Below are 25723 nucleotides of genomic sequence, written 5' to 3'. Positions count from 1 at the left end.
CACATAAATTCAGTGGGAGTGGGCAGGTGCGGTTTTATACATCTTAAAAATAAACAGTCCTGTGCAGAGCTCTAGTCTGTGGCAACCACAAATGTCTGAAATGATAAGGAAGTGGTGGGTACCTGCATGTTAAGGGACAGGTGTCTGGTCTTGGTTTGCTCCAGATCACTCTGGGAGTACTTGAGCCTCATCTGCAAACCATGAGCTTGAGACTGAACCTGACGCAGCTCTGCTTCCTTTCTTTTGGCTTTCATTTGTTCCTGTCATTTACACACAAACACTCAGCAAACAGTTCAATGACAAATCTATACGCCCATAAAACAAACTTGACTCAATAACTTACTTTAAGTTCATCTGTGAGTTTTTCCTTTCTGTCTTTCAGCTTATCAACAGCTTTTTCATCCCAACGCCGAGCTTTGGCCTTTAGATCACTGGCACCACCGGAGATCACTCCAGACTTCTGGAATAACGTCCCATCTAGAGCCACAGTCTACAGAATACATAATATGTCCTATACATTAGTGTCTGCATAAGCATTAATCAACACACAGTCATACAACAGGTCATAGACACCCTTACTGTAGTAGTCTGTTTACCTATAATCTAATGCATAATCTCTGACATCGTTTTATCCATTGTACCTTGTGTCTGTATGGTCCTCCAAAGGCAATCCTGCGAGCATCTTCCACATTATCACATACCAGGGCATTTCCACAAGCATATTGCAGGGCTTTCTTAATCTGTGGTGGCTCATATCGAATTACATCAATGACCAATTTAGCACCACGCAGCTCACGCAGCTTCTCATCTGTGGGCTTGACCTGTTAAGTATGAGCACATTATAATACAAGTCACAATGCTTAAGCCAAACACAATTATTGAAATAAAAGTCCAGTAATATCACCTCCAGGTAGTCCAGGGGCAGGAAGGTCTCAGGTTCACCACGCTGCTCTTTTATGTACTGGATACAGTCACGACCTGTCTTTTCAGAATCCACAATAATGGCATCCATATTTTTGCCCAGCACTTTAGTGACGGCGATCTGATATTTCTTTTGTGTAGGCTGGCACAAGTCAATCAGTCTCCCGTACTGAAGTACAAAAGGACCATACATGAGCATACAGACACTCATGAGCACAAGGAAAATGAGAAATGACACTGGTAACAGAGGAGATCCTTCTTACCACTGATCCAGGATACAGCCTCTTGATGCTCTCCAGGATCTCAGCTTTACGCTGTTGTCTGCTATTCTCCTGCCTGTCGATACGAGCATCACCCAGTTGCTCCATCACCTAAAAATGCACAAAATATAGTTAGATCAATTAGATCTTTTACTACATGCATTTATAAACCTTTGCCATTAAATATTTACTAAGTTCAGCTTTAGTAAATTCCATCAGATAACATACACCTAGAAAAAAACAGACATAGACTAGTTTAATTCTTGACATGACAGAGGACACTCATTAAAAAGATAAATGGTTATTCTAAAGCATCAAATTTATTTATTTATAAGATTTACAAGATTCATCACTTGTTGCTTCCCCTTTTGAAATGATATTTTACATGGACTATATCTTTTGAGCAGGTTTTAAGCACCAGCCCACACCAGCTTATTTTATCAATTTAAGTATCATCTTACTATACTTCTCAAATCTTGAATCGGGTTCTGCTAGTGCAGGTCTCTAGTTCAGACGAGCAGTCAAAACCAGCAGAGAACTACTGTTAGAGCACTGGACCCGTTGACATGAATTCAGCAAATAAAATAAAGTTAAGCAAGTTGGTTAATATTAAACCAACCGAATAGTGAACACATAGTAACAGTTTATTATTTATTTGTTGTCATTTAAACATCATAATTTTTAACATCATAATCATCATTTAAATAAAGCCATAGTCATAATAAATTAAATCATGACCAGACATTTTTACATATATTCAAATTTTTTTTCTATTAACAACAGCTGGTGGCCCCCCTGCAATACAGTCACGGCAATTAGTTCCAGATGTATATTTTCCACTTATCAAACATTTATTGAACTTGTCATGTTTTCTTAACATAAGGATTGAACTATATTGAGATAAACTATATAAAGTATTTTCTGATCTCTTACCTGGTTAAGTTCCATGTTGATCTCATCTATTCTTCGTTTGGCCTGTTCTACTTCTTCTGTGAGTTCCTCTTCCATCCTTTTCTGTTCATCCAAAGACTGCCTGGAGAAGAGAAACAGAAAAAGAGTCATGATCTACAGGCATCAGCAGCTGTTCACCAGATGAAACATGGCTTTGCGATGCATTTGTACCTGCTAGTGGTGATATAGTCCTCCAGCTTCTCAATGCGTTTTGGTTCTCCTCAATCTCTCTGATTTTTTGCTTGATCTTGGCCTATCAATAACAATTAGAACAAATTAAATTTGTTTGCTAATTATATATTTTTTTAAATAAAAATGCTAAAACTTTATTAACCTCTGTTTCAATTTTCTTCCTCTCCTCCAGGTCCAGACGGTCCTGGTCAGCTTTCTGGTCTCTGTTGAATTTCTCTAGCTCTTGAGCTAGGGTAGCTGCTCGCTTACTCGCCTCCTCCTTCAAACGGTGATATGCCTTAACCTAAACACAAAAAAGCCATAAATTACACCATACATCCAGTCTTTACTAATGTAGTGAAGGAAGCTGTAAATATCATTTAATATTTTTTAAGAAAAGAGTACAGCAATCTATGACACTTCCAGTCCATAAAATACCATTAGGATCTAATCTAAACAAAAGAACTGTTATAAATCTAGGAGCAAGTTTGAATCCTAAGGTTGAAATTATTTTGCTGAGCAAGAGTGTGGAGATGACGAACAGTAAACTTAGTTTACTTTAAGTCACTATGAATAAGAATGTCAGCTAAATATTAAATAACAACGTAATTGCATTACATTAATGCATGCATTGGTAATTTATTTAATATAGTTTATTTTCAACACATTTCAGCTGACATTATGAGTTCAAATCTCACATTCATAGCTGGAAATGACCATTTACAGAAACTATGCAGAAAAATCTCAATTGATGTAATTTTCTTAGCACCAGGTCCCTACCATGCCTCCCCTCTTGTACCCCACACTTTGAAAATCTGAGTAAACACTGGCTGTAATATATAAATATAAAACACAATCTTATTTTGTAATGACAAAACTAACAAAAAAACACTGTGCTTGTGTTTGCACACAGACCATGTACCCGAACAATTCTGCATCATGTGGCACGAGTAAGGCTGCAGAAACAGCAGCACAGCATTTTTTCGCCCTTATAGCACTTATAGTTAATTGTTTTTAGAACAGTGCAACACTTTAGTGGACATGCACCCTAAAGGCTGGTTTATATTTGACATGTCCACAAGTTTGCTTTGGTGCATGTGGCGAACGTGATGTCATTGTGGTGTTGGCTGAAGTCTGCTTTGGGTGCGTGCAATATCATTTCAGCTGGTGAAGTGCACAACTTTTTTTGTAACTTGAGCGCAGCTGGAGCAGACTTTAGACAGCTTTAGAAATCCATCTCGCACAGCCAAGGTGTGCAGGCTTTTATACCTGATGCAATTGCCGTTGTACTATTATTTGCAACCCAGGGCGACTTGGAGTAACTGTCATGATGAAAGCATGCTAAAGAAATCAGCGAGTGATGTTACTAAATGAATGAATTTAACTACAGTTGCAAAAAAAGTATATGAACCCTTTGGCATTACTTGGATTTCAGCATAAATTAGAAAAAAAAAGATTTCTTTTTTCACAACAATAAAAAAACAGTCTGCTTAAACTAATACTACACAAACATTATGTTTTCTTTTTTTTATTGAACACAACATGTAAACGTTCACAGTGCAGGGTGTAAAAAGTAAGTGAACCCCTAGGCTAATTAATTCTCCAAGAGCTAACTGAAACCAGGAGTCGGCCAACCTCAAGTCTAATCAACGGTATGAGATTGAATGTATTGGTTAAAGCTGCCCTGCTCTACAAAAACACACACCAGTTTTGACTTGGCTGTTCTTAAGAAGCATTGCCTGATATGACCATTCGCCACACAAAGGAGCTCTCGTAAGACATACAATCAAAATTTGTTCACTTGCATGAAGCTGGAAAGAGTAACATACTGTAAGTATATCTAAAAGCCTTGATGTGCATGTGTCTACCGTAAGAAAAACTGTCTACAATTGGAAAAAAGTTCAGCACTGTTGCTACTCTCTCCCTTAATATGGTCATCCTGTAAAGAGTACAGCGTAGAATGCTCCATGAGGTAAAGAATCGTAAAGTCTCAGCTAAAGACTTATAGAAATCTATGTTAGCACATGCTAACATTTTTTGTTGGCAAATCTACAATTAGTAAAACATTAAACAAGTATGGAAATCATGTTCCACAGGACTACTGGTAAAATATTTTGTGGAAAGATGAAAACAAAATGGAGTTGTTGAGATGTAAGAAGTCTTTGGTGTCTCCAGAAAGTGTCTGTAAAGTTTCAGCCTCAAAATACCCATCAGTTAATTTATTATACCCTCCTAAATCTGCCAATTTTAGGCTCAGATGACAGTGTAGCTGTTTTTGTAGCCTGTGCCTTTAATGCAAATGAGCTGGTTCTTCTCAGCCATCGTTTCCACATGCGTGTCAGCTACTGTGTCACATCAGAAGAGCAGCACAGTGGCAGAGACAGACACGGATGAAGCAGATTTAGAATTGAGTTTATGGATTATGAATTCAGTTTATGAGTAAAATATAACAAGTACGTTTATTTGTGAAGTTTATTCAAGCAGACGATGCATCATTTCTGCAAAGATGAGTCACACAGATGCCACTAGAACTTTGCAGCACACACACATACACACGTTTAACTTTAGACTGTTTTTGCATGTCTTCTTGAAGCGTCATTGTATAGCCTCTATGCAGCTGTGCTTAATCCAGAAGTTATGAATTACATGGTGATTTTACTCTTATCTTTACTAAAAACATACAGTTTTAAAAATGTTTTAAAGTTGTAAAATTCATTCTGGAGGTGCAGATGATCACAGAGTTGAACAGATCTTTTAATTCCAGTTTCTTTGCAAATTCTGTTTATGCGTTACTATGGAGACACATTAATACATCACTCCAATATGACAGTGGACACAATGTACTAAACACAGTTCAGTTCAAACAGCTTCCAAAAGTTGATTTTGCATCACAGGTGTCCTTCAAGACCATCTGTCCACCAACTAGAGCTCAGAGCATGAGTAATGAAACAAGACAATGACTCAAAGTATAATAACAACAGAATGACTGCAAAAGAGGAAAATACACCTTCTGGATTGGCCAGTCAGATTCCTGAATTCAACCCGATTGAGATGATGTGGCATGACCTCAAGATAGTGATTGAACCAGACATACGAAGAATATTGCTGATTTGAAACACTTTTGTAAAGAGGAATGATCCAAAATCCCTCCTGACCTTTGTGCAGGTCTGGTATGCAACTACAGAAAAAAAACTTGGTTGAGGTTTTTGCTGCGAAATGAGGATCAGCCAGTTATTAAACCCAAAGGTTCACATACTTTTTCCAACCGGCACTTTGGATGTTTAAATGTTGAGTTTAATAAAAAAAACATGAAAACATATGATGTTTGTGTGGTATTAGTTTAAGCAGACAAATATTTGTAGATTGGCAGGAAGCAGACGTGTTCTCAGATCAGATAAAAACACAGTTTTTGTGAAATTTATGCAAAAATCCAGGTAATACTTTTTTTGCAACTGTAACATCAGAACAATGTTTTCATGTCCAAAGAACAAAATTGCAGTCTCAAAATGAATGTTCCCTTTCCCAGTCTAGCGCAATCTGTCACACGTACCTGGTTCTCTTCCAGCTGTAGATCTTGTCCCTGACTTTGAGCCTCCTCCTCCATCCGCTCCTCAAACTCCTGTCTGGCCATTTCCACTGCCCCCTGCTCACGATCCAGCTCATCCATGTCTCCCTTGCGTTTTTTGTAGCATTTCTGGGCATTCTGAAGTGATTTACGGGCAGCTTCCAATTTCTTGATCTTGTGGGCTGTGTTCTCCTTGGCTTTAATGTACAGAGGCCTCTTCTGATTGAGATCTGCATCCTTCTCCCTGTCAACATGTTAAAAGATAAGCATATTACAAATTTCTAAGCTCTTATAATAAAATAATTAATTACAAATGTATATCTCATTAATCTGCCCTTATTCTGCTATAGCTCAGGACTCAACATATTTGTTTGTCTTAAAGCTATTTTTATTTATTATGTACAGAGAATATCAGAACAGTGAGCTTTGCTTGGTTAGGTGATGACTTTAATAAGCTAGTAATCACTTCCTATGACCCAAGCGGTGGTCTTTCAACATCCCCTCAGAGCTGATTTTGACAATAAATTTGATCAATCATGGAAGTAACCACAAAAAAACAATGTTATACCAGATGTGCTGTAAAAAGCTAATTTCCTGCCACCAGACTTTTCAGACAGACTGGTCTATTAAAGTCATAGCATAAAGTAATATTTTAAATCTGATAAACTGACGCTTGTTTGTAATAAAAATCCATATTAATGCCCTTCAGGGAAATTTATCATACCCCTTCATTTGTAATGTGGTCCTATAAAATTTCCTTTAAAGGGCTGTATGGCACTTCCCCTTACTCCAACAGTTTCAAGAAAAAGAGAATCTGGAAACCCTGACCCCTTTATGTGAACGCAGAAACTGAGGGCTAGGGGTAAGTTGAAGGGCTACGGAGTAAGATTGTGATTTGTCCTTGTTTTAAGACTTCAGAATTCATTTGAAAGTACTACAGTGATTGTTTAAAAAAAATGCACTATAAAATCAATATATAAAATGGTAAAAATACAATAACTACACATTGGGTAAAAATTCAGTTAAGGCCTAAAATGGACTTTGTAACATTTGTTCTGTCTTGTGAAAGCCTAGTGGTTACATCTTGTCCCCTTTCAGAGAAACAAAATCACTAATATACACACATTTTACTTGTTTCTTTTGTCAGTTTTACTCTGCATAGGGATATAGTTACTGCAGGGTGCTTTTAAGTGCTTTTCCAGTTACATCAGCATTAATGCAATTTTACACACAAAACAAATTTCAGTTTAAAAAAAGTGCATAATATAATATTCCCAAAACGCTAATATTACACATTTATACACTCTTTTGCTAATATTTGTTGTGGCTCTTAAAAATTGTTAGGGTAATTTTTAAAATCAATGCATTTATATGCTGCAAAATGAGGTTATCGTTTAATATTTTGCTTTATCATTTAGTTATGTAGGCTATAATATTTACTACTAAATCAGGTGAAAATCCTTATGAGCACTCAGTTTGACTCAACTCAACTCTCTATTTAAATTATTTTAATGTCAGCAGTCCAGTATGGTGATGTTTAAACATATATTAGACAAATTGATACATTTTGCTTTCTTCCACATGCTCAATGTTTTCTTTGATTTTAGCCTACACACACTGTTGTAAGGCATTGCCTTTTACAAACCTTTTAATATGTAAAATACAACAATGAATTGAGGCCAAACAGTATTTGACCATTTGACCATTAAAATAGTTTTTTTTTTGTTCTTAAGATTAATTGGGACATATTTACAGGGTATATGCAGGAATGCTAAAGGAAGTTTCTATACTTTAAGACTTTTTAAAGACCTTCTCTTAACATTAAGACCTTGTCGCCACTTCAAGTTCAAATCAGTATTAAACCTTTTACTTAATAAACAGTTGCTAATAAACAGTTGTAGTTAAATAAATGAATGGAGCACAATCGTGCAACAAAACTTAGATAAGCTCGCAAGAAACAAACTTTGAAAGAATAAATTACGTGGTTGTTTTCAGCGACAGGTTTTAGCCACTGTTTCAACTCGTGTTTCTCTAACCAGGAGTATGCAAACTTGCATTATCCCATTTTGCCATCTGTTTTGCTCTATGGTAGGGCTATTCAATTAGTTTGTCAGGGCCAGTTCATGAAAAGCATCCCAAATGAAGGGCCGGAGAGATATGACTTGCAATACGAGTAATGACACAACAGCATATAAGAGCCCATATGTTGTATTTTTGCTCCTTAAGACACCCACGTTTTATTTTTCTACAATAAAATGTTAATACATTGTATTTTGAAACAACGTAACATCACTGCATTGTGCAATAGGCTTCTTTTTTTTTCCAAACATTCAAGTGTTGTATTTCAAAGCACAAAAAAGCAGTGCATTGCTTAAGTAGACTTCTTCTACATTTAGACACATTTATATGTTATATTTTGAAGTGAATAACTATTATGGATGCAACAATTATATATTTTGGTTGTACGATTATGTAGTCTGAAGAATAATCATGGTTTCACCTGTTTCACGGTTATGTCTAATGTAAATTTAAGCTTTATATTTGGCAAGTATTTAAATGAACTGTTCTTATCATCTGCTTTCATACATAACAATTTTAATAATTTGCAATAATTCGTCTAACATATATTTTGTTTACATTGCACTGAAAGCCAGGCACAACTCTCACCGCTACGGCGTGAGATGTTTTCTACTTGGTGCCTCTGAAAGGCGCAAGCGTATCGCTCGGCTTGCACACGCATATTGGCATATATTCTAATATAGGAAATAACGAACTTGCGTGCAGAAAAGATGTGAGAAAAGATAGCCTGCTGCTATAGTTAATCCAGTGTGCGTGCATATTAGCCTTGGTGTAGCTATAAGCTCGGAACTTTAAACTAGCGCACAGGTGGCATAACTTTGTTTAGTTGCAGTAGTTTCATTCCGTGCAACAGAAATGCGGTGTTGAGAAGCCTTTAAGCTTCAGTATCCAAATGTTTTTGGCTGCTCACGCCACTTGCTTAATGTCAGGTGAATTACACTCTGTGCAGCCTTCAACTGCAGCTCGTGCTGTATTGAACAGACACATGTCACGTCATAACTATAGCAGCCGTTTTTTTGAATGAACTAAATTTATTTTTGATGTCTTGGTCACACTATTTGGAGGGCCGAAAAAAATTGCCTCACGGGCCGCCATCACCTTCCTGCGTTTGTTGCAAATTACGTGACAACACCCGGACAGAGGAGCTTGGGTGGACGCACCCGGCCCGAACCAATCGAGGAAAATAAATATATTTATGCTTTTTTTGGAGTCAATCACTTTGGACAACGCTTACACTAAATTTAAGACCTCGTAAAAACCTGATTAAGACTTTTTAATACCTTTTAAGGGCCTTCATTTTCTCATAATTGATTTATCAACTTTTAATACTTTTAAGATGCCGCGGACACCCTGTATTTAGAAGGTTTAAACTCACTTGATCTCTTTCTCAATCATCTGTTGGTCTCTCATCATTCTGCCGAGCTCCTTCTTTTTGTCTTTCAACTCTTCCTCCACACGGTCCATGCGTTTTCTGTCTTTATCAATCTCTTTATTGCGGTGGGCCAGCTCTCTGTTAAGTTTCTCAATCTCTGATTCATTGTGGTACAGTTTAAACAGCTGTAACTGTACATGAGCCCGCACCACCTCGTCCTTCAGCCGCTGATAACGCTCTGCCTGCATATGACGGGAGGAAAAAACATAATTTGCATTTCTGCTTTCAGGCTTTCTAGCACCTAAATTAATCTATTTCTACACTGAGGAAAAGTGATTTTCTTGCATGATTACATACTACAATACTAGGAGCCCACCTCCTCTTTTTCCTGCTTGGCTTCTTTTCTTTCAGCAGCTATGTTTTTCTTGCGATGGTAGTTAAACTGCGTGTCCTCTTCAGCCTTGACCATTTCTTTTTTGCATCTGTCATATTCCTGGGCAAGCTCTCCAGAGCGAGAAATCTCTTCAAACAGAGCAGTTCTCTCCTTGGGGTTCTTCATTGCAATTGACTCCACAGCACCCTTTAAAGAAAAATAAATCCTTTTTCATTCCAAAACAATTAAGAGACTCCTATCAGATTAACAGTAGGGCTGTTCAATTAATTGAAATTTCGGTTTAGATTTTGACTTCTAACGATTATGAAAAACATAAATTAAGATAAAACGATTATTCCATCATATACCACCCCCCTTCCAGTTGTACACACTTGTTGCTCTGCAAAGCTCAGGTTCACGCGAAAATGACTAAAAGCATGTATTGTAATGTAACGTCTGCAGCACGGGATGCGTATCGTTCATTGATGTACATTTGAATCATTAATGTTTTCTAAAAGCGCGAAAGAGATTGCATGCTGTTGTGTGTGTGTGCTGAGCCTGAGAGACGAGCAGAGCACACACATCTAAAGTCATCTTAATGCGAGCGCTTTAATGGTCAAATACATGCAAATTTGTGTCAAAACGCTGTGTTTAGTGATTATTCATATGAACTCTCATTTATGTAATAACCAAACGAGTTGAGAATCAAAAGACACGTCAAAGTGAAACCATTAATCAGAACCACATTGCCCTTAAAGTGACAGCGCACAATATTCCTGCTGCCGACTGTTTTTATCATTAATCAAACAACAAAAGAAGAAAATCACTCACTGCTCTTGACTGAAGGACTTTTGTAGCTATAATTAAAGTTTTTTCCATATAGTGAAGATGCTTAAAGCACAGTTTGTTTCATATTTTTATTCTATTGCTTATTTACAGGGAGGAAAATAACTGTATATATAAAGTTGAAGTCAGAATTATTAGCCCTAATAAATTATTAGCGACCCCTTTCCCCCAATTTCTGTTTAATGGAAAAGTTTTTCTTCAACACATTTCTAAACATAATAGATTTAACTAATAACTCATTTCTAATAACTGATTTATTTTATCTTTGCTATGATGACAGTACATAATATTTTATTAGATATTTTTCAAGATACTAGTATCTAGATTAAAGTGCGATCCAAAGGCTTGATTAGTTTAATTAGGCAAGTCATTGTATAACAGTAGTTTCTCTAGCAAACAATAAAAAAATATTGACCTTAAAATAGGTTTCAAAGTATTTAAACCTGCTTTTATTCTAGCCAAAATAAAACAAATAAGCCTTTCTCCAAAAGAAAAAATATCATAGGTAAATTAATAATTATATAGTTGAAGTGACAATTATTAGCCTCCCTGTATATTTTTCCCCAATTTCTGTTTAACAGAAAGAAGATTTTACCATCATTAATTTTTACCATGATGACAAAATATACAGAATATTTTACTTATATATATATATATATATATATATATATAATATATATATATATATATATATATATATATATATATATATATATATGTATGTATATATGTATGTATATATTTATATATATATATATGAAGAGTTCAGATGCAAAATCCGCTAAACGTCACTTCCACCAAAAATGAGATAATGACATTGAGTGAATGATTTAGGCACGTAGTACATCATTAACAAATAGATTTGCTTCTAATCAACTAAATCCCAGCGTCAGCGCATTCAGAAATAACAGTTTGTTGGCAAAAGCCGCTAAACGCCACTTGCCTTTGACAGGAAAAGCCGCTATATCCTGAGAACCAATCAGAAGGCGCGAATCAAACCATATGTTTTCAATGTAGCAGCCCGCTGATACGCTGGCTTTTATGAGGAGACTGTTTTCCGCTTTTAATTTCGATTTTAAAAGACGGAGTTTGATGAACTGGATGAGGCTGTCCGACTGTCAGTGAATGGCAAATGAAAACGTCCTTTACCTCAAAACTCTGTGCATCATAAGGAAAGGAAAACACAATGTACAGTCGGAAGTGTAGCATCCATTTATAAACTTTTTTGCGTAGCAACGCTACGTTAAATGAGTCCAATTTACTATAACTTAAACTGCAACTGCGTTTCACGAAAGACAGTTAGAATGCCATTCTTTTATCCCACGTGGATGCTATGAGGATAAACAAGAGATGAAAAAGAGACCAAGACCTTGAGTATGGTGAGAATGAATGAATGACAGCTTCTAAAATTGTCTGAGAGACATCCCCTTTTTGCCCAGTAGGCCTACCTTGTGTTTTATTAGCCAATTTAAGCAATTTTTAAAGAGATAAATATAATGTATAAAACTATACATTATTTGTAATACTTCATAATACCTATAGATCTAATAAGCTTTTTATATTAATAGACAATGCACAGATATTGATGTTTCACAATGTTTTTACACTACATTATTTGAATCTACCAAGCTTAGTTTACAATGTTTACATTGTTCTACTTACATTCAATCTAAATCCCAAATATCAGAAATGACAAAAATACAAAATTAGTTGTTATATTATATTTTAACTTAATTTTAAGGCTAGCAACATCTGTTCCACTACTGTCTTTTTGATAAATGTAAGAATTCATTTTAAAAACAAAAAAAAAAACTGAAAAACTTATAAATAAAACATGTAAGAAATTACAGATGTTTCAAACTGTAATATGAGCAGATCTGATTACCTGAAAGACAAGGAAGTTTCTAGCCTTGATGAGGATTCCCAGTTTCTCTAGTTGCTCACTGTAGTCAGACAGACCCACCACTTTATTATTGATGCGGTACTCTGAAGAGGAACCTAAACAAAACATAAAAAGCAGGAAAATATGGGAAAAAAATATTCAAAACACACCACGCTGTGTAAGGGCTGCACAATTATTAAACTATTTTACTAAAGCAGCCCCAAATTACCTACTTAGAGCATACCAATAAAGGGCAATCAATCATAATGTCTGCTTGATCCATGAATGCAAAAGCAAATAAGGTATTAAAAATTTATCTACAGGTCTAGAGCATGTATTGCTCAATATCAGGCTGCCAAAATAAATTAATGTGACCAAGTTAACTTTGTCTTTATTTACAGTTTAAATAAAACATTGTATAAAAGCAAGTTTTCAGCCATCATTGGATATACAGCCTACAGAAATCAACTGATTTACATGTACATTTGTGGTGTATTTGTATTTATTTTGGGTTCCGATGCATTGTAATCAAGAGTCTGAACTTGTTTGTGCAGTTGAGAATGGGGGCCGTACAGGCCATATTTCATTTTAGCACTCTTACACTCATATTTTCCTTACACACACATTTTCACTCATAAACTCAAATTTTCCTTTCGCATACACGCATTTTCATTCACTCGCATGCCTTCTTCATTCAAGAGAAGAATATATACATCCAGAATTTTCAGATTCAGCCTCTAATTAATAATCTCCAGAAATGGGATTTCAGTTCCCAAAACCGTGATCCTTTAGTTTGGCCTTGGGTGGCAGCATGGAATCTACCAAGTCTGAAATGTGCCTCATCTCACTCTTCAGGGTTCTGTGAGTAAGACTTCTTGCAGATGAGCTTGTCCTGGGTCACTCGAGAGATGAAGCCAAACTGTTTAAGGAGATGATATCTCAGTCATGCTTATCAGGACCTGTCCTGACCTTGAAACTGATCGCTAGGGCTGTCCCTGACTTCAGATTTTCTGTAAGATTTTGTATGATTATGATTGGTCAGTTTGAACGTCTCAGTATTTGGGCTTTAGTCACATCGTCTTTTCCATCTCTGCGCTTTCCTGCTCTGCTTCTCTCCTGTTCTGGAGTCCATCTTCTCTGGCTCCACTGCTCTTAGGCTTTCTTTGAGGCCTACTCACTCTCTTTGTCTCTGCCTCCCCGTCTCTATTTCTATCTCTGGTAACTTTATTTTTACATTTAAGCTGGGTACAATTATTATCATAAGTTTTTATCATTTCATATTTTATCATTTTAGAAGGTTAATTAATTCAGTTGTAACCATAGAGAATTAGTCATTAAATAATCTCATTTTCAAGTATTTGTGAATTACTTTTGATTTAACATCAACACTTAATTGCTCCATATTGTAATACAATACAATCACATAATAACATTTAAGTTACTAATACTGCCCTTATTTCCGTTTTTGGAAAAATTTTACAGAAGAATGGTATGACTAGAAATGTAAAAAATGTTTACCATCATGCTGATAACTTTTTATTCACTCGGCAGAACTAGTTCAAACTGTTGTGGTTAAAACCCATTCTTACACATTCATTAAAACCATTAGTTAACTAATTGCCTGTTTATTAACTTAATATAATCAAAGGTGTCCAATAATGAAAATCTGGGCATGCCAAGGCATAATAGAATAATATGAGATCAGTATATGGAAATGGGCCTCAAGCCCCACTGTTTCCTCTTTCTAATGTAAATTCCGAAAGTGTAATACCCCGGTTCTAAAGAGCAGCTAAGAAAACATGACTCACATGCAACTCTGGGAAAATAAAAAAGCTCTGAAATCATTAATGTGTGTGCTTCAGGCTGCGTTCAATAAGCCAAACGTTTTCTAGTGATACAACAGTAATAATTTTTCTCCCTTAGTTATTTCAAACATATTTTACTTACTATGTATGTGGGACTGTGTATGTGGGGATGTATGTGGGAAAACGCGAGCCCCAAATTGTTTACTGTGTGTTACTGGCCAATGGCAGCACAAGGCATGTTCAAAATCACTTCAAAACGCCTAATGCAAGACTATACATTTATTCATCTCCACTCCGAAGAGGCATAAGGTATGTTTAGTAACATCTTTTGTTAATTAATCGTGTTTATTAAGAAACGTGATGCATTTGTTTCTACAAACACATGTAGACTGTTGAATAGTGTCAAATCATTTAGCTCAACTGTCATCCATTCGTGCAGAAGTTCATACTAAGTCCTGGGTGCTTTCTTTTAAAATATAGCTTCAATATACATCGCGACATCTCTTTCATTCTGTTTTTCTTTCTGCAAAATAGGTTAACGTTACTCTGATTGGGTTTATATTTGTCTGGGTTCAGCATGCATCATGCCTTATGTGTGTGTCTGTAAGAGTGGAACGTCAGGGCAGAGCTCATTAATATTCAAGATACAAACCATATATGGTCAATCATGGACCTTCTCATTCTAGCAGTATTTTTATGGAGTAATAAATGAGCTTATTAAACCAACTATGTAGATATCAGAGAACAATTTAACATTAAACCAATGCAGTATATGGTCCCTTTAAGCCTACTTAATCAAATATGGGTATTAGAATGCACATACAGAATGTTATTTGTAACATTGTTTTATGTTGTACAGAAACACCATATAAATATAAATATTTACTTAGCACATTGCAACGATTATTTGATCAATTCAGACAGATAACATCTAGCTATTGAGTGGTTGAGCTTGTCATCTGCTTGACATTTGAGAAAGATCTGAGAGTGTATTTAAAAAAGGGCCAGTGCATAAATAACTTTAAAGAGCCCATATTATGGGTTTTTGAAAATGCCCTTCCCTGTAGTGTGTAACATAGCTCTAAGTAAAGTGAAATATCCAGCTAAGGCTTAAATCTGTAAGTGTACAGTATTTAAAACTATTGATTCATCTATAAAAGAGTCGACTCATAGTGCTTCAAACGAGTCGTCTTGATAACGAGTCATTAGGTGTTTTGCGATGACGCAGCTACGAAACACAAGTAGTTGGGCGCGCAAACCCGGGAGATTTGAAACCTGCGGCCCCGCCCACTAACAGAAAAAAAAGTCACACACACACACACAGAGTCACACACAGACACTGGTCGAATGAAGTCACGCTGTGCAGATGGATATTATGGACAGTCTAATCAAAGATGAAACATCAGCAATATAGCCCAGCCTTGAGCAGTTCTGAGTGCTTCTGAAAACTATATGCTTTCAAAGAAGACTTCTTCAGTTTGTTAAAGGAAGGATCAGTAAAGACTGATGGATCAGTGTATCATGAATCAGTTTCTACCCCCATTTCACAAGTGTAAGTAAGTGCGATTAAAATTATTGCCTCGTTTACTCTATCTTGCAAATGATGTATTTAGTTGTGTTTTGTTACTTGTAACTGCGTGTGCTGTATCAGGTTAACTCTTTATATTCTCATATCGCGTGTAAAGCCACGTTGAAAACGCGACGCGTGCCGCTTTGATTACGGATCGTCAGCTGTTTACACACATGCAACGGACAAGTTTCAAAATATTTCAGCTCAATATTATTGTCTCCTCGTGTGTGTAACGCACGGGTATTCGCGGATATAACGGAGCGCCGCTCCTCTATGGACGCGCCGGCCCTGTGTGTGTGTGTGTGTGTGTGTCTCCTCGTGTGTGTAACGCACGGGTATTCGCGGATATAACTGAGCGCCGCGCCCTCTCTATTCAGCCGCTTCTCTATGGACGCGCCGGCCCTCTGTGTGTGTGTGTGTGTGTCTGTGTCTCCTCGTGTGTGTAACGCACGGGTATTCGCGTATATAACTGAGCGCCGCGCCCTCTCTATTCAGCCGCTTCTCTATGGACGCGCAGGCCCTGTGTGTGTGTGTGTGTGTGTGTGTGCGTGTGTGCGTGTGTGTGTGTGTGTGTGTGTGAAAAGAGCAAGAAGACTGTGACCTCCTCGCCAGTTCTTGGACTTTTTGCTCAATAAAATAGTCGTCAGTATTTTCTAGTCCATCGTCTGTTTACATTCACCCACTGGCAGCCAAAATCCACTATGAAGCGCGTGTGCACTGTGACTACTTTTATATTGTAGATTAGCAGCTGGGCATTTCACTCTGCCTCGTGCTGAAGCCTGTCAGTGTTGTCGACCAATCGCAGCAGGCTGTCATCGGTCCAATCAGCGCAGATTAGCTTCGCGCTGAGGAGGGGTTTGGGAACAAATGAATCGCTGAACGATTCATATGGGAGTCGCTGGGATAATTAGGTAAAAATAAATGCAGATTATAAGACCAAAGTGTTTTTTGACCTTGCATGCATATTAGACTGTTGTTGGAGACCCTTACAACCTAAATATGACCCTATTTCATCTATAATATGGGCTCTTTAAGGGGCAAGAAATGTAAGGCTGGCATTTTCGTGATCCCAGTAAAGTTTTAGAGGTCATCCACACACGATGTCGTGCTTGACCAAAGTTTGACTCGATAAGGGAACAGGGTATATGCAGGAATCCTAAAAGTAATTTCAATACCCTTTTAAGACTTTTTAAAGACCTTCTAAGAAAATTAAGCCACTTCAAGTTCTAATCAGTATCAAACCTTTAACTTAATAAAAAGTTGAAGTTAAATAAATCAATGGAGCACAACTGTGCAAAAGAACTCAAATAAGCTCGGAAGAAACAAAGCTTGAAAGAATAAATCACACCGTTGTTTTCAGCGACAGGCTTCAACCATTGTTTAAACTCGTCTTTCACCAACCAGGAGTACGCAAGCTTATATTTTCCCATTTTGCCATCAGTTTTGCTCTACGGTTTTGCTACATGTGGATATCGTCACATCACCTTCCCACGTTTGTCACAAATTACGTGACATCACCTGGATGTAGGAGCTTGGCCCCAGCCCGAACCAATCACATGGATCGAACACGCCGTGGTAATATTAGGAGGAAAATAAATATATTTATGCTTTTTTGGAGTCAAAGCTGTTGAACAACGCTTGAACAAAATTTAAGACCTTGTAAAAATTAAGACTTATTAATACCTTTGAAGGGCCTTAAGATGTGATGTATTTAATTCAGCTTGAAAAAAAAAAACGAATGTACTCTAAGAAGTTCAAAAAGGAAATTTTTTGAAACATGGTCTCCTTTTCTTGCATACGTTGACAATTTACAATTCTTGTATTATTATAAGATATTAAAGGTCCCCCTGCCTTGTATTTTTCTTTGCTTTTTCCTCCCACTGTAACCTTGCAATAATGGGCTTTCACAATGGGCTTTTAAAATAAGGTATACAGAACCATCCTGCTATTACAAACTGAATGTTTCACTTTTTATGTGTATCTTTAACAGTTTTATTTATCTTATGTAATTGTTATTACTGTATTAGAGTTGTGTATACACCCTATACGTACAGTTGCTGTGCATTTGTGTGATGCTTGAGGACCTACTAATGTGACAATAAAAGTAATTTGATTTGATTTTGACATGACAAACTGAATGTTGTAAATCACACCAGTGTGATTATATGCTCCAGGGGTTAAAAACAAGAAAATTACATTGAAATAAAGATACAGAATGGTCACTTTTTTTAGAAACAGAAATTCTTTTTGCATTAATTCAAAATGACATTTTTAGCCACAACAATCTTTTTAAAAATGTGTGAATGTGTACCTATGATGATCCTGGAAAATGAAAGTTCCTGTCCACCATCCTGCTGGTACACCATGGTCACAAATGCTCGGTTAGCAGCAGGTTTTCCCACAGGAGCTCCATGAATCAAATCCTTTAACGTTTTTACACGTAAATTGCTGGTCTTCTCTGCCAGAACAAAGCTGATGGCATCCATGAGATTGGATTTTCCTAAGAAAAAAAATCTTTCTTTAGACAAAATAATCATGTTGAAATTGTAAAATATGATTATGTAGCAATTAAATAATACAAAGAATGAGGGTGGTGGTATGTTCCCTACGAGTGCATGAAGGTCTCATTACCCTGCTGGTTAAACCACCCTATACAAGCATCAAACCACTCCCCAATAAGCTGGAACTCTACTATAAACAGTTGACTTCTGTGGCTTAAAGTAATTAATTGTCACCTATTTTACCCCCTTTTCAATATTTAAAATACGTCTTTTGCGTCTCCAGAATATTTCTGTAAAGTTTCAGCTCAAAATACCTATAGCTCAATAAACCTTTCTTAATAGGAGCATTTTCAGCTCTGAGTCTGCGCCTTTGCCACAAACTTTCCCAATGGTTATTTGATGTATTTGTTGTGGAGTTAATTCAAGCGTTTCTGCAATGGTGAGTCACAAACAACGTTATTACAAAGTTCACGCAAAGATCATGCACATTTAACTTTGCACTGTTTCTACACAGCAAATGTGACAGTACACACGTTAATATGCACTGCTGTATTAATATCGCTTATGTTAATGTACAAAATAAACCTGATTTATGGCCCGTTTCCACTGTCTGGTTCAGTACGGGTCACCTTTATCAGACTTGCGTTTCCACTGCCTAAAGGGTACCATGGGTGGTGGGCGTGGTGTACGAAAAAGTTTCAGTCAACGTCATTCTCGCTCGAGGAAATGTCAGAGTAAAGTCAAACCGGTCATTCACATATCATATGAGAAATATTTCTCACAAAACAGATGGTTTATACACATAAATACTTGTATATAAATGTTTCTTACTAACCTTTCTATAAACAGGATTTGATTATAACTGCAAATCAATGAGAGTGCGAAATAGCCTACTGTAACGTCTGCGATTACATAAAATAAATAAATGAACATATATGAACACATACAGACCCTTACGGTTTCAGATATGTTACCAATTACAGATAAGCTACACACAGCATACATTAAGTCCTTATTTGGGTTCAAAAACAACATGCAGCATAGCCCACAGTCAGAGCAAACCTCTCATCTGCATCTTTAATCTTCACCAGCACATGTAGCCTCTGTTAGAGAGTAATTCCATCATTCAGAGTTCATAATAGTCCAAAAGGTGATGATAATAGTTATACATGGCAGTTTGTTCATGTTTTAGGTTGGTGAAAGAATCGGTGGAAACAGGTCATTAACGTCCACAAACTAGGATTGAAGCTTCTTCTTTTATAATTATACTGATATGGGGCTGTGGCGACGAATTGCATAGTGATTTTACTGACTTTTTTACAAACGTACTGTTTTAAAAACGTTAAAAAAACATGTAAAACTTATTCTTGAGGTGCAGCTGATCATATGGCTCGTTTCCACTGAGTGGTATGGTACGGTACAGTTCGGTTCGGTTCGCTTTTATGGCCGTTGCCACAGTCAAAGGGTACCTAATGGCCCATTTCCACTGAGTGGTAAGGTACGGTATGGTTTGGTACGCTTTTATGGCCGTTTCCACTGTCAAAAGGCTACCGAATCGAACCGTACCACTTTTTCAGCACCCTTTCGAAAGGGTACCAAACACGAGAAAGTGTACCGAAAGCCAGAATGAAAACAAAAGAGCCGCCATGTTTAAAATACAGTCAAGAGATTTCAGCATAATTATATACAATAACGAGCCATGGTCTACCGGGGCTCAAACAAACCTTGTCGTCATCTTGATGAACAGCAACAATGCCAAAAAGAAGAGCAGATTTACCCTGTGCACCTTAGTTTTTTACGAGCCAGTCTGAAGCGTTTCGCTTGCTTGCGCTCGTCGCGCGTCTATATCTGAAATAAACTTCTTGAGCTTATGATTAAAACGTGCGCTTGATTATTGACGTGCTTTTGAAACCCGATCCTATCAGAAACTGACAAACACGAGAGTGACAAGTGAAAAAACAAAGGAGAAGCCGGGGAAAAAGGAGCACATTATTTTTTAGCAAACGTGAACAAACTGCTATGTTTAACTATTATTATCACCTTTTGGACTATTATGAACTCAGAATGATGGAATGACTCTCTAACAGAGGCTGCATGTGCTGCTGAAGATTACAGACACAAATGAGAGGTTTGCTCTGACTGTGGGCTATATTTTGTCAGAGACTGTAAGGGTCTGTATGTGTACATATATGTTGCATTTATTTATTTATTTTATATAATTGCAGATGTTACAGTAGGCTATTTCGCACCGTCATTGATCTGCAGTTATAATCAAATCCTGTTCATAGAAAACTTAGTTAAAAATGATTTATTAAAAACTGTGTGGTGTAAGCTTTTTTTCATAATTTAATAAAAAAGATATGTTGGACTGCAGAAATAAACAATCTTTCATACACTCTAGCCTGAGTTAGACTAAGCTATTAGCACAAAAAGTATGTCTCTGAACACTCTAACAGCTAAACAAGCCATAAATCTATCATTTGCATATTAATGAAGTTGCTGATTGGTTCAAATCAACTATTTCACATAAATTAATGCACAGACAGGGTGAAAACTCAATGACCAATGACTTTTTAGACCGGAAGAACGAACTTGCTCTAAACAGTGCAAAAACAACACATTTTACTTGTTAATGAAATATGTGTCCTTATAGTGTGTGAGATAAAACTAAAAATTTAATCCAAAGAATCTAAATGCATTGAAAACCCAAATTTCTGGACCAAACATTAAAGAAAAACTGTATTCACCAAACGAACTGAACCAAAAACAAAAACATCTGACCTCCCAATTAGGCATGGGCCGGTATTAGATACTGATGGTGTGATAACTTTGGATAAAAATATCACGGTTTCACGGTATTGTGCTCACTGCTCTAAAATATATTCTTTTTAAATGTCTGGGTAAAAAACAATTTTTTTTCCCCTTTGAAAACGATATATTCTATTTTTTGAAACATTTATAATATTTTGGAGCAGTAAACACGTCAGGCTAAATAATTTAAATGAATCGTTGACTTCTGCCGTCTTCATTTGTTTCAAAAACACAGATTTCTTTGCAATTTAAAATGGCAACTTTGGATATTTTTTCAGCTGGAGATACTGCTGTCCTAAAGAACTAAAACTAAATAAATAAATGTTTTTTAAATTATATATATATAATAATAATAATTATTAAGGTATTACAGAAAATTTTGCCGGTTTAAAAATCTTGACTTTTCCAAACCACGGTATACCTTGAACACGATTATCATCCCATGCTTACTCCCAATTACATATATTAGAAAATACTCTTAATAGATCAGCTAATCCATATAGATATCCCAAAACAATTAAAAGAGTTAACGCGAAAATTTGTCCTGTGCCTCAGATGGAATTCCTAACGATATGCTGAAACACAGCAGTCCTCAATTAAAAAATGGTTTTCCATTCAGTGATGAGTTTGAGAAGTCTGATAAAAATCCAATAGAAAGCCTACATGCAGAGTTCTGTAGGAGCATCCTCAAAGTACAGAGGAACACACCCAGCAATGCATGCAAGGCAGAATTGGGCCAGTATCCCCTACTCATGTGCACTGAGAAACAAGCCCTTACATTTTGGAAACATATAAAAATGAATGACCTCAACTTTTATCATTTTAAAGCCCTCAAAAATCCAAACAAAATGGACATTGACAAAAGTCCCCAGATTCGGTTGTCCCGAAGCTACAAACACAAACCAACACAACTAATATGACTAATAGCAGGCAGCACCAAGACATGTTCATCCACAAAATTAAGCCCAATTAAATATTAAATGCATGAAAAGAAGAGTATCTGATTCACTGGAATGAAGCAGCAGGAAAACAAAGTAAACTTCAATGTTATTTAGACCTAAATAGAGATTATACCACAGCAACATATCTGAGCGCAGTAATGGATAGTAAATTAAGAACAACAATAACCAAATACAGACTAAGTGCTCACAGCCTGACTGTCACAACGGGTCGATACAGACAGAACTGGCAACCTAGAGTAAGCCGCATCTGCCCACACTGTGCCCAGGCAGAGGTGGAGACGGAGGAACACTTCCTCACTCGCTGTACAAACTATCAAGACATCAGAGAAACATTCTACCCCAAACTGCAGAGCATTTACCCACAATTCACTCAGTTAGACAATAAAACACAGCTTCAGTATTTACTAAGGGAAAAAAACTGACTGTGTCCTTCCAGGGGCACAACACATTATTGCCTGTCACAAAAAAAGAGAGGAGACCAATAAAAACATCATTGATGCGCTTGCAAATGCGCGCACACACACACACACACACACACACACACACACACACACACACACACACACACAGCTAGATTATTATAAATGGGTTATTGTAAATATACTGATTAATTTTGTTATTATTACTGCTTTATCATAAAATGTTGATTGTTAAAATATAGTTTATTCTCATCTATTAGTATTTTATTGATATATATGAATAATATGATATATTGAATAACAATGATATATTAAATAATAATATATTGAATAATATATTATTTTTATTTAATTATATGTATACATCTTTTTACAACCACTACTACCATTTACTGTGCTTTTTTTATTATACATGCATGTTCTTTTGTCTTTAACGTAAACCTTATAAATGCTTTGGCTATACATTTGTCATGCCAATATAAAGCAAATTTTTGAATAAAGAGAGAGAGAGAGAGAGAGAGAGAGAGAGAGAGAGAGAGAGAGAGAGAGAGAGAGAGAGAGAGAGAGAGAGAGAGAGAGAGAGAGAGAGAGAGCGAGAGAGAGAGAGAGAGAGAGAGAGAGAAATGTTGAAAGCTCCTTCTGAAAAAGGTAAGCGTCAAGCCTGCACTACCTCCATGCCTTCATGTCGGGGGGGCTTTTTTTTTGGTTTATTGATGACAATTTGCATTTGTATAATGTTATTATTAGTAATAGTATTATTTATTATATGCATATTTATATTTGTTTTATTAAAAACAGATTTAGATTTGTCCACCTGTCGGGTTTTGGAGACATGCATTGCCATATGGGGCATTAGAATAGCACGTGTGTTTGGATAGAACTCAGTTTCTTGACCACTATTCGTTATTATTGTTCATTTATTCGTTTTCTGTAAATTTGAACCGAGTTCAGAAATAGTTTTGAAACATTTCTTTGCACTTAAACTAAATTAAATATGTAGGCTAATGGATGGCTTCAGTGAAGTGTGTACAACACCATTTCCTTATCCACAAAAGTAAAGGAGTAAAGTAAAATGAAAGAGGCCAAATGAAGGAGGCTCAATCTTTTTCCTCGTGCTGCAGATGGTCTGTTTAACTGTTCTCTTGCTACTGAAGCATTCAGTTTTTCCAAAGTCTGCCATGTAAACACTAAATGCGCCACGGCGCGACGCAACTGACTCTTAAAGGGAATAGATGAGACTCTGATTGGTTTAATGCACCCGTAACTCATTAAGAGAATAAGCACAACCCTTTTAGACCATGCGACTAATTGATGTCCCCTGATGCTGACAGTAAGTCTGAACCACTGGAGTGGTGGAGGCTACATGAGCACAACTTCCCAAAAATGAGCAGGCTTGGAAAAAAAAATAATAATAGCTGTGCATCCCAGCAACCTGCACCATACTTTAAGTACTATACGAAGCATTATGTTTTTAATTATTTTGACATTATACAATGTAATTTGAAAATATGTTAATTCCTCAAGCTAACATATGTAGCCTCTATATATATGGACCATGATAACAGTGCAAGGGCTATAGTTCCATTAGCAATAAAAAAATATATATAGAGCCTGTGATAAAGTAAACACCTAGTTCATGTCAGATTTCAGTTGTGTGGGTGTTTCTAACTTATGAAAATAATTCAACATCAGAAATCCTCATAAAGACTAAAGATTGGTACATCATATTATCTGACACTTAAAAAAAACACACACACCCAAACATCAACCCCCAATGCAAATGAAGCCAAAAGTATTCCCTCAACTGACCTTTATTTTAAAGTTGTATGGCGAACATTACTGAATGCTCAGATACTTTTAAAAATGTTTTAGGGCGTAATTATACTTAACCTTTGCGTTTGTTAAATGTGTGACGTTAAAAAAATTGTATGGGAGGACACACTTACCCGATCCATTCGGCCCAATAATAGCAGTAAACTTGTGGAAAGGCCCGATTATCTGTCTACCTTTGTAAGACTTAAAATTTTCGATCTCTATCAACTTTAAGTAGCCCATGCTGAACCACCTACTCCAAAGATAAAAAAAAAATTATAAAACGTGAAGTGTCCGAATAAGACCTGGGTGTCTGTTGCTAGCACGAACAACGACAACAAAGTAACAATATCTGAGACACGTCAAATTTAGTCAAACATTAACAAATATTTCACTAAAATAACCGCACTTCACAGCAGAACAAACCCGAAACTAAACCATTACAATACACTCAAGTTATCTGTCGTAGCAAAACCAAAAACAGGCGGAAAGCAGAAGCCTGCAGCGCGCGCTAACTGTTCCATAAACACAACACATATCGCGAGATTTCAAGTTAAACCCTTAAACAAACTATCTCGCGAGAACTCCTTCGTGGGGACGCTGTCGCCATAGACATGACATAATAGATAGATAGACGCCTCGTGAGCCACTGGATGGCACGTCAATACCACCGCCATCTTAAACCGGTCACCCAGTCCTGTGTGGCTGTTATATCTCTAACCTAGATTGAGTAAAATACCTAAAATCAGGGCCGGCCCAAGCCTTCAGGGGGCCCTAAGCAGGATTTTATTTGGGGCCCCCTTGGTGCAAACAATGTGACAAATTATCGTCGATCCTTGATTTATTTGCACACTGTAAATTTAAAAGATGCATTATCGATTTTATTTGCTGTAGCTGTGTTGCTTAAATCATAAAATGTTTAAAGACAATTCCAAATATTATACTGCAGAAACAACTGCCTATTGATCAACTGCCTAATGATGCCACAAAACTAAACAATTAGACACAAAACATTAACCTAAGCTGTAATTAATGTTGACAGAAACAAAAACAGCTGGAAGTAGCCAATAGCATACTTAATTTTATTATTATTCAGTCACAAAACGCTGCCAAACAGTCAAGAATAGTGACAATAAAGATCATTTTTTTAAAATGGATAAATGTTAACACTGAAAAAAAATGCATTTTGTAGTTCAAATAGCATATATTCGCATATAGCGTATTGCTAAATATCTAGAAAAAAATGTCAGTTTTCAGAAATAATTCTAAATTAAGTGAATTTTTTTTCTGTAAAGTGAACAAATTAATCTGCCAATGAGATAAGTCAAATAATCTTCTTTAAAACCAAAAACAATATTCTTTTATTTACCCTAATTGGCAGATTATTGAGCTTTTTTTATTAAAAAAATAAAAGAAATTGATT

At 36.4% G+C, this 25723-nt stretch overlaps 1 protein-coding gene across 1 annotated transcript in view; it reads right to left on the bottom strand.

Annotated features, from left to right (window-relative positions):
• smc1al (structural maintenance of chromosomes 1A, like) overlaps window positions 1-24829 on the bottom strand; it is a 39622-nt gene extending 14793 nt beyond the window's left edge. The window contains 15 exon segments of the mRNA XM_056448889.1: window positions 123-260; window positions 344-490; window positions 642-821; window positions 905-1090; window positions 1185-1292; window positions 2115-2214; window positions 2304-2346; window positions 2349-2385; window positions 2467-2607; window positions 5854-6112; window positions 9323-9561; window positions 9696-9899; window positions 12424-12536; window positions 18107-18295; window positions 24435-24829. Coding sequence (XP_056304864.1) covers window positions 123-260; window positions 344-490; window positions 642-821; window positions 905-1090; window positions 1185-1292; window positions 2115-2214; window positions 2304-2346; window positions 2349-2385; window positions 2467-2607; window positions 5854-6112; window positions 9323-9561; window positions 9696-9899; window positions 12424-12536; window positions 18107-18295; window positions 24435-24543 — 2193 coding nt within the window. The 5' untranslated portion in view covers window positions 24544-24829.
• Window positions 24830-25723: the final 894 nt, after the last annotated feature.

This window comes from Danio aesculapii, chromosome 23, assembly GCF_903798145.1.
Source record: "Danio aesculapii chromosome 23, fDanAes4.1, whole genome shotgun sequence".
Classification (NCBI taxonomy): domain Eukaryota; kingdom Metazoa; phylum Chordata; class Actinopteri; order Cypriniformes; family Danionidae; genus Danio; species Danio aesculapii.
The sequence above is the reverse complement of the archived record's forward strand: the minus strand, read 5'-3'. Positions and strand labels throughout refer to the sequence as shown.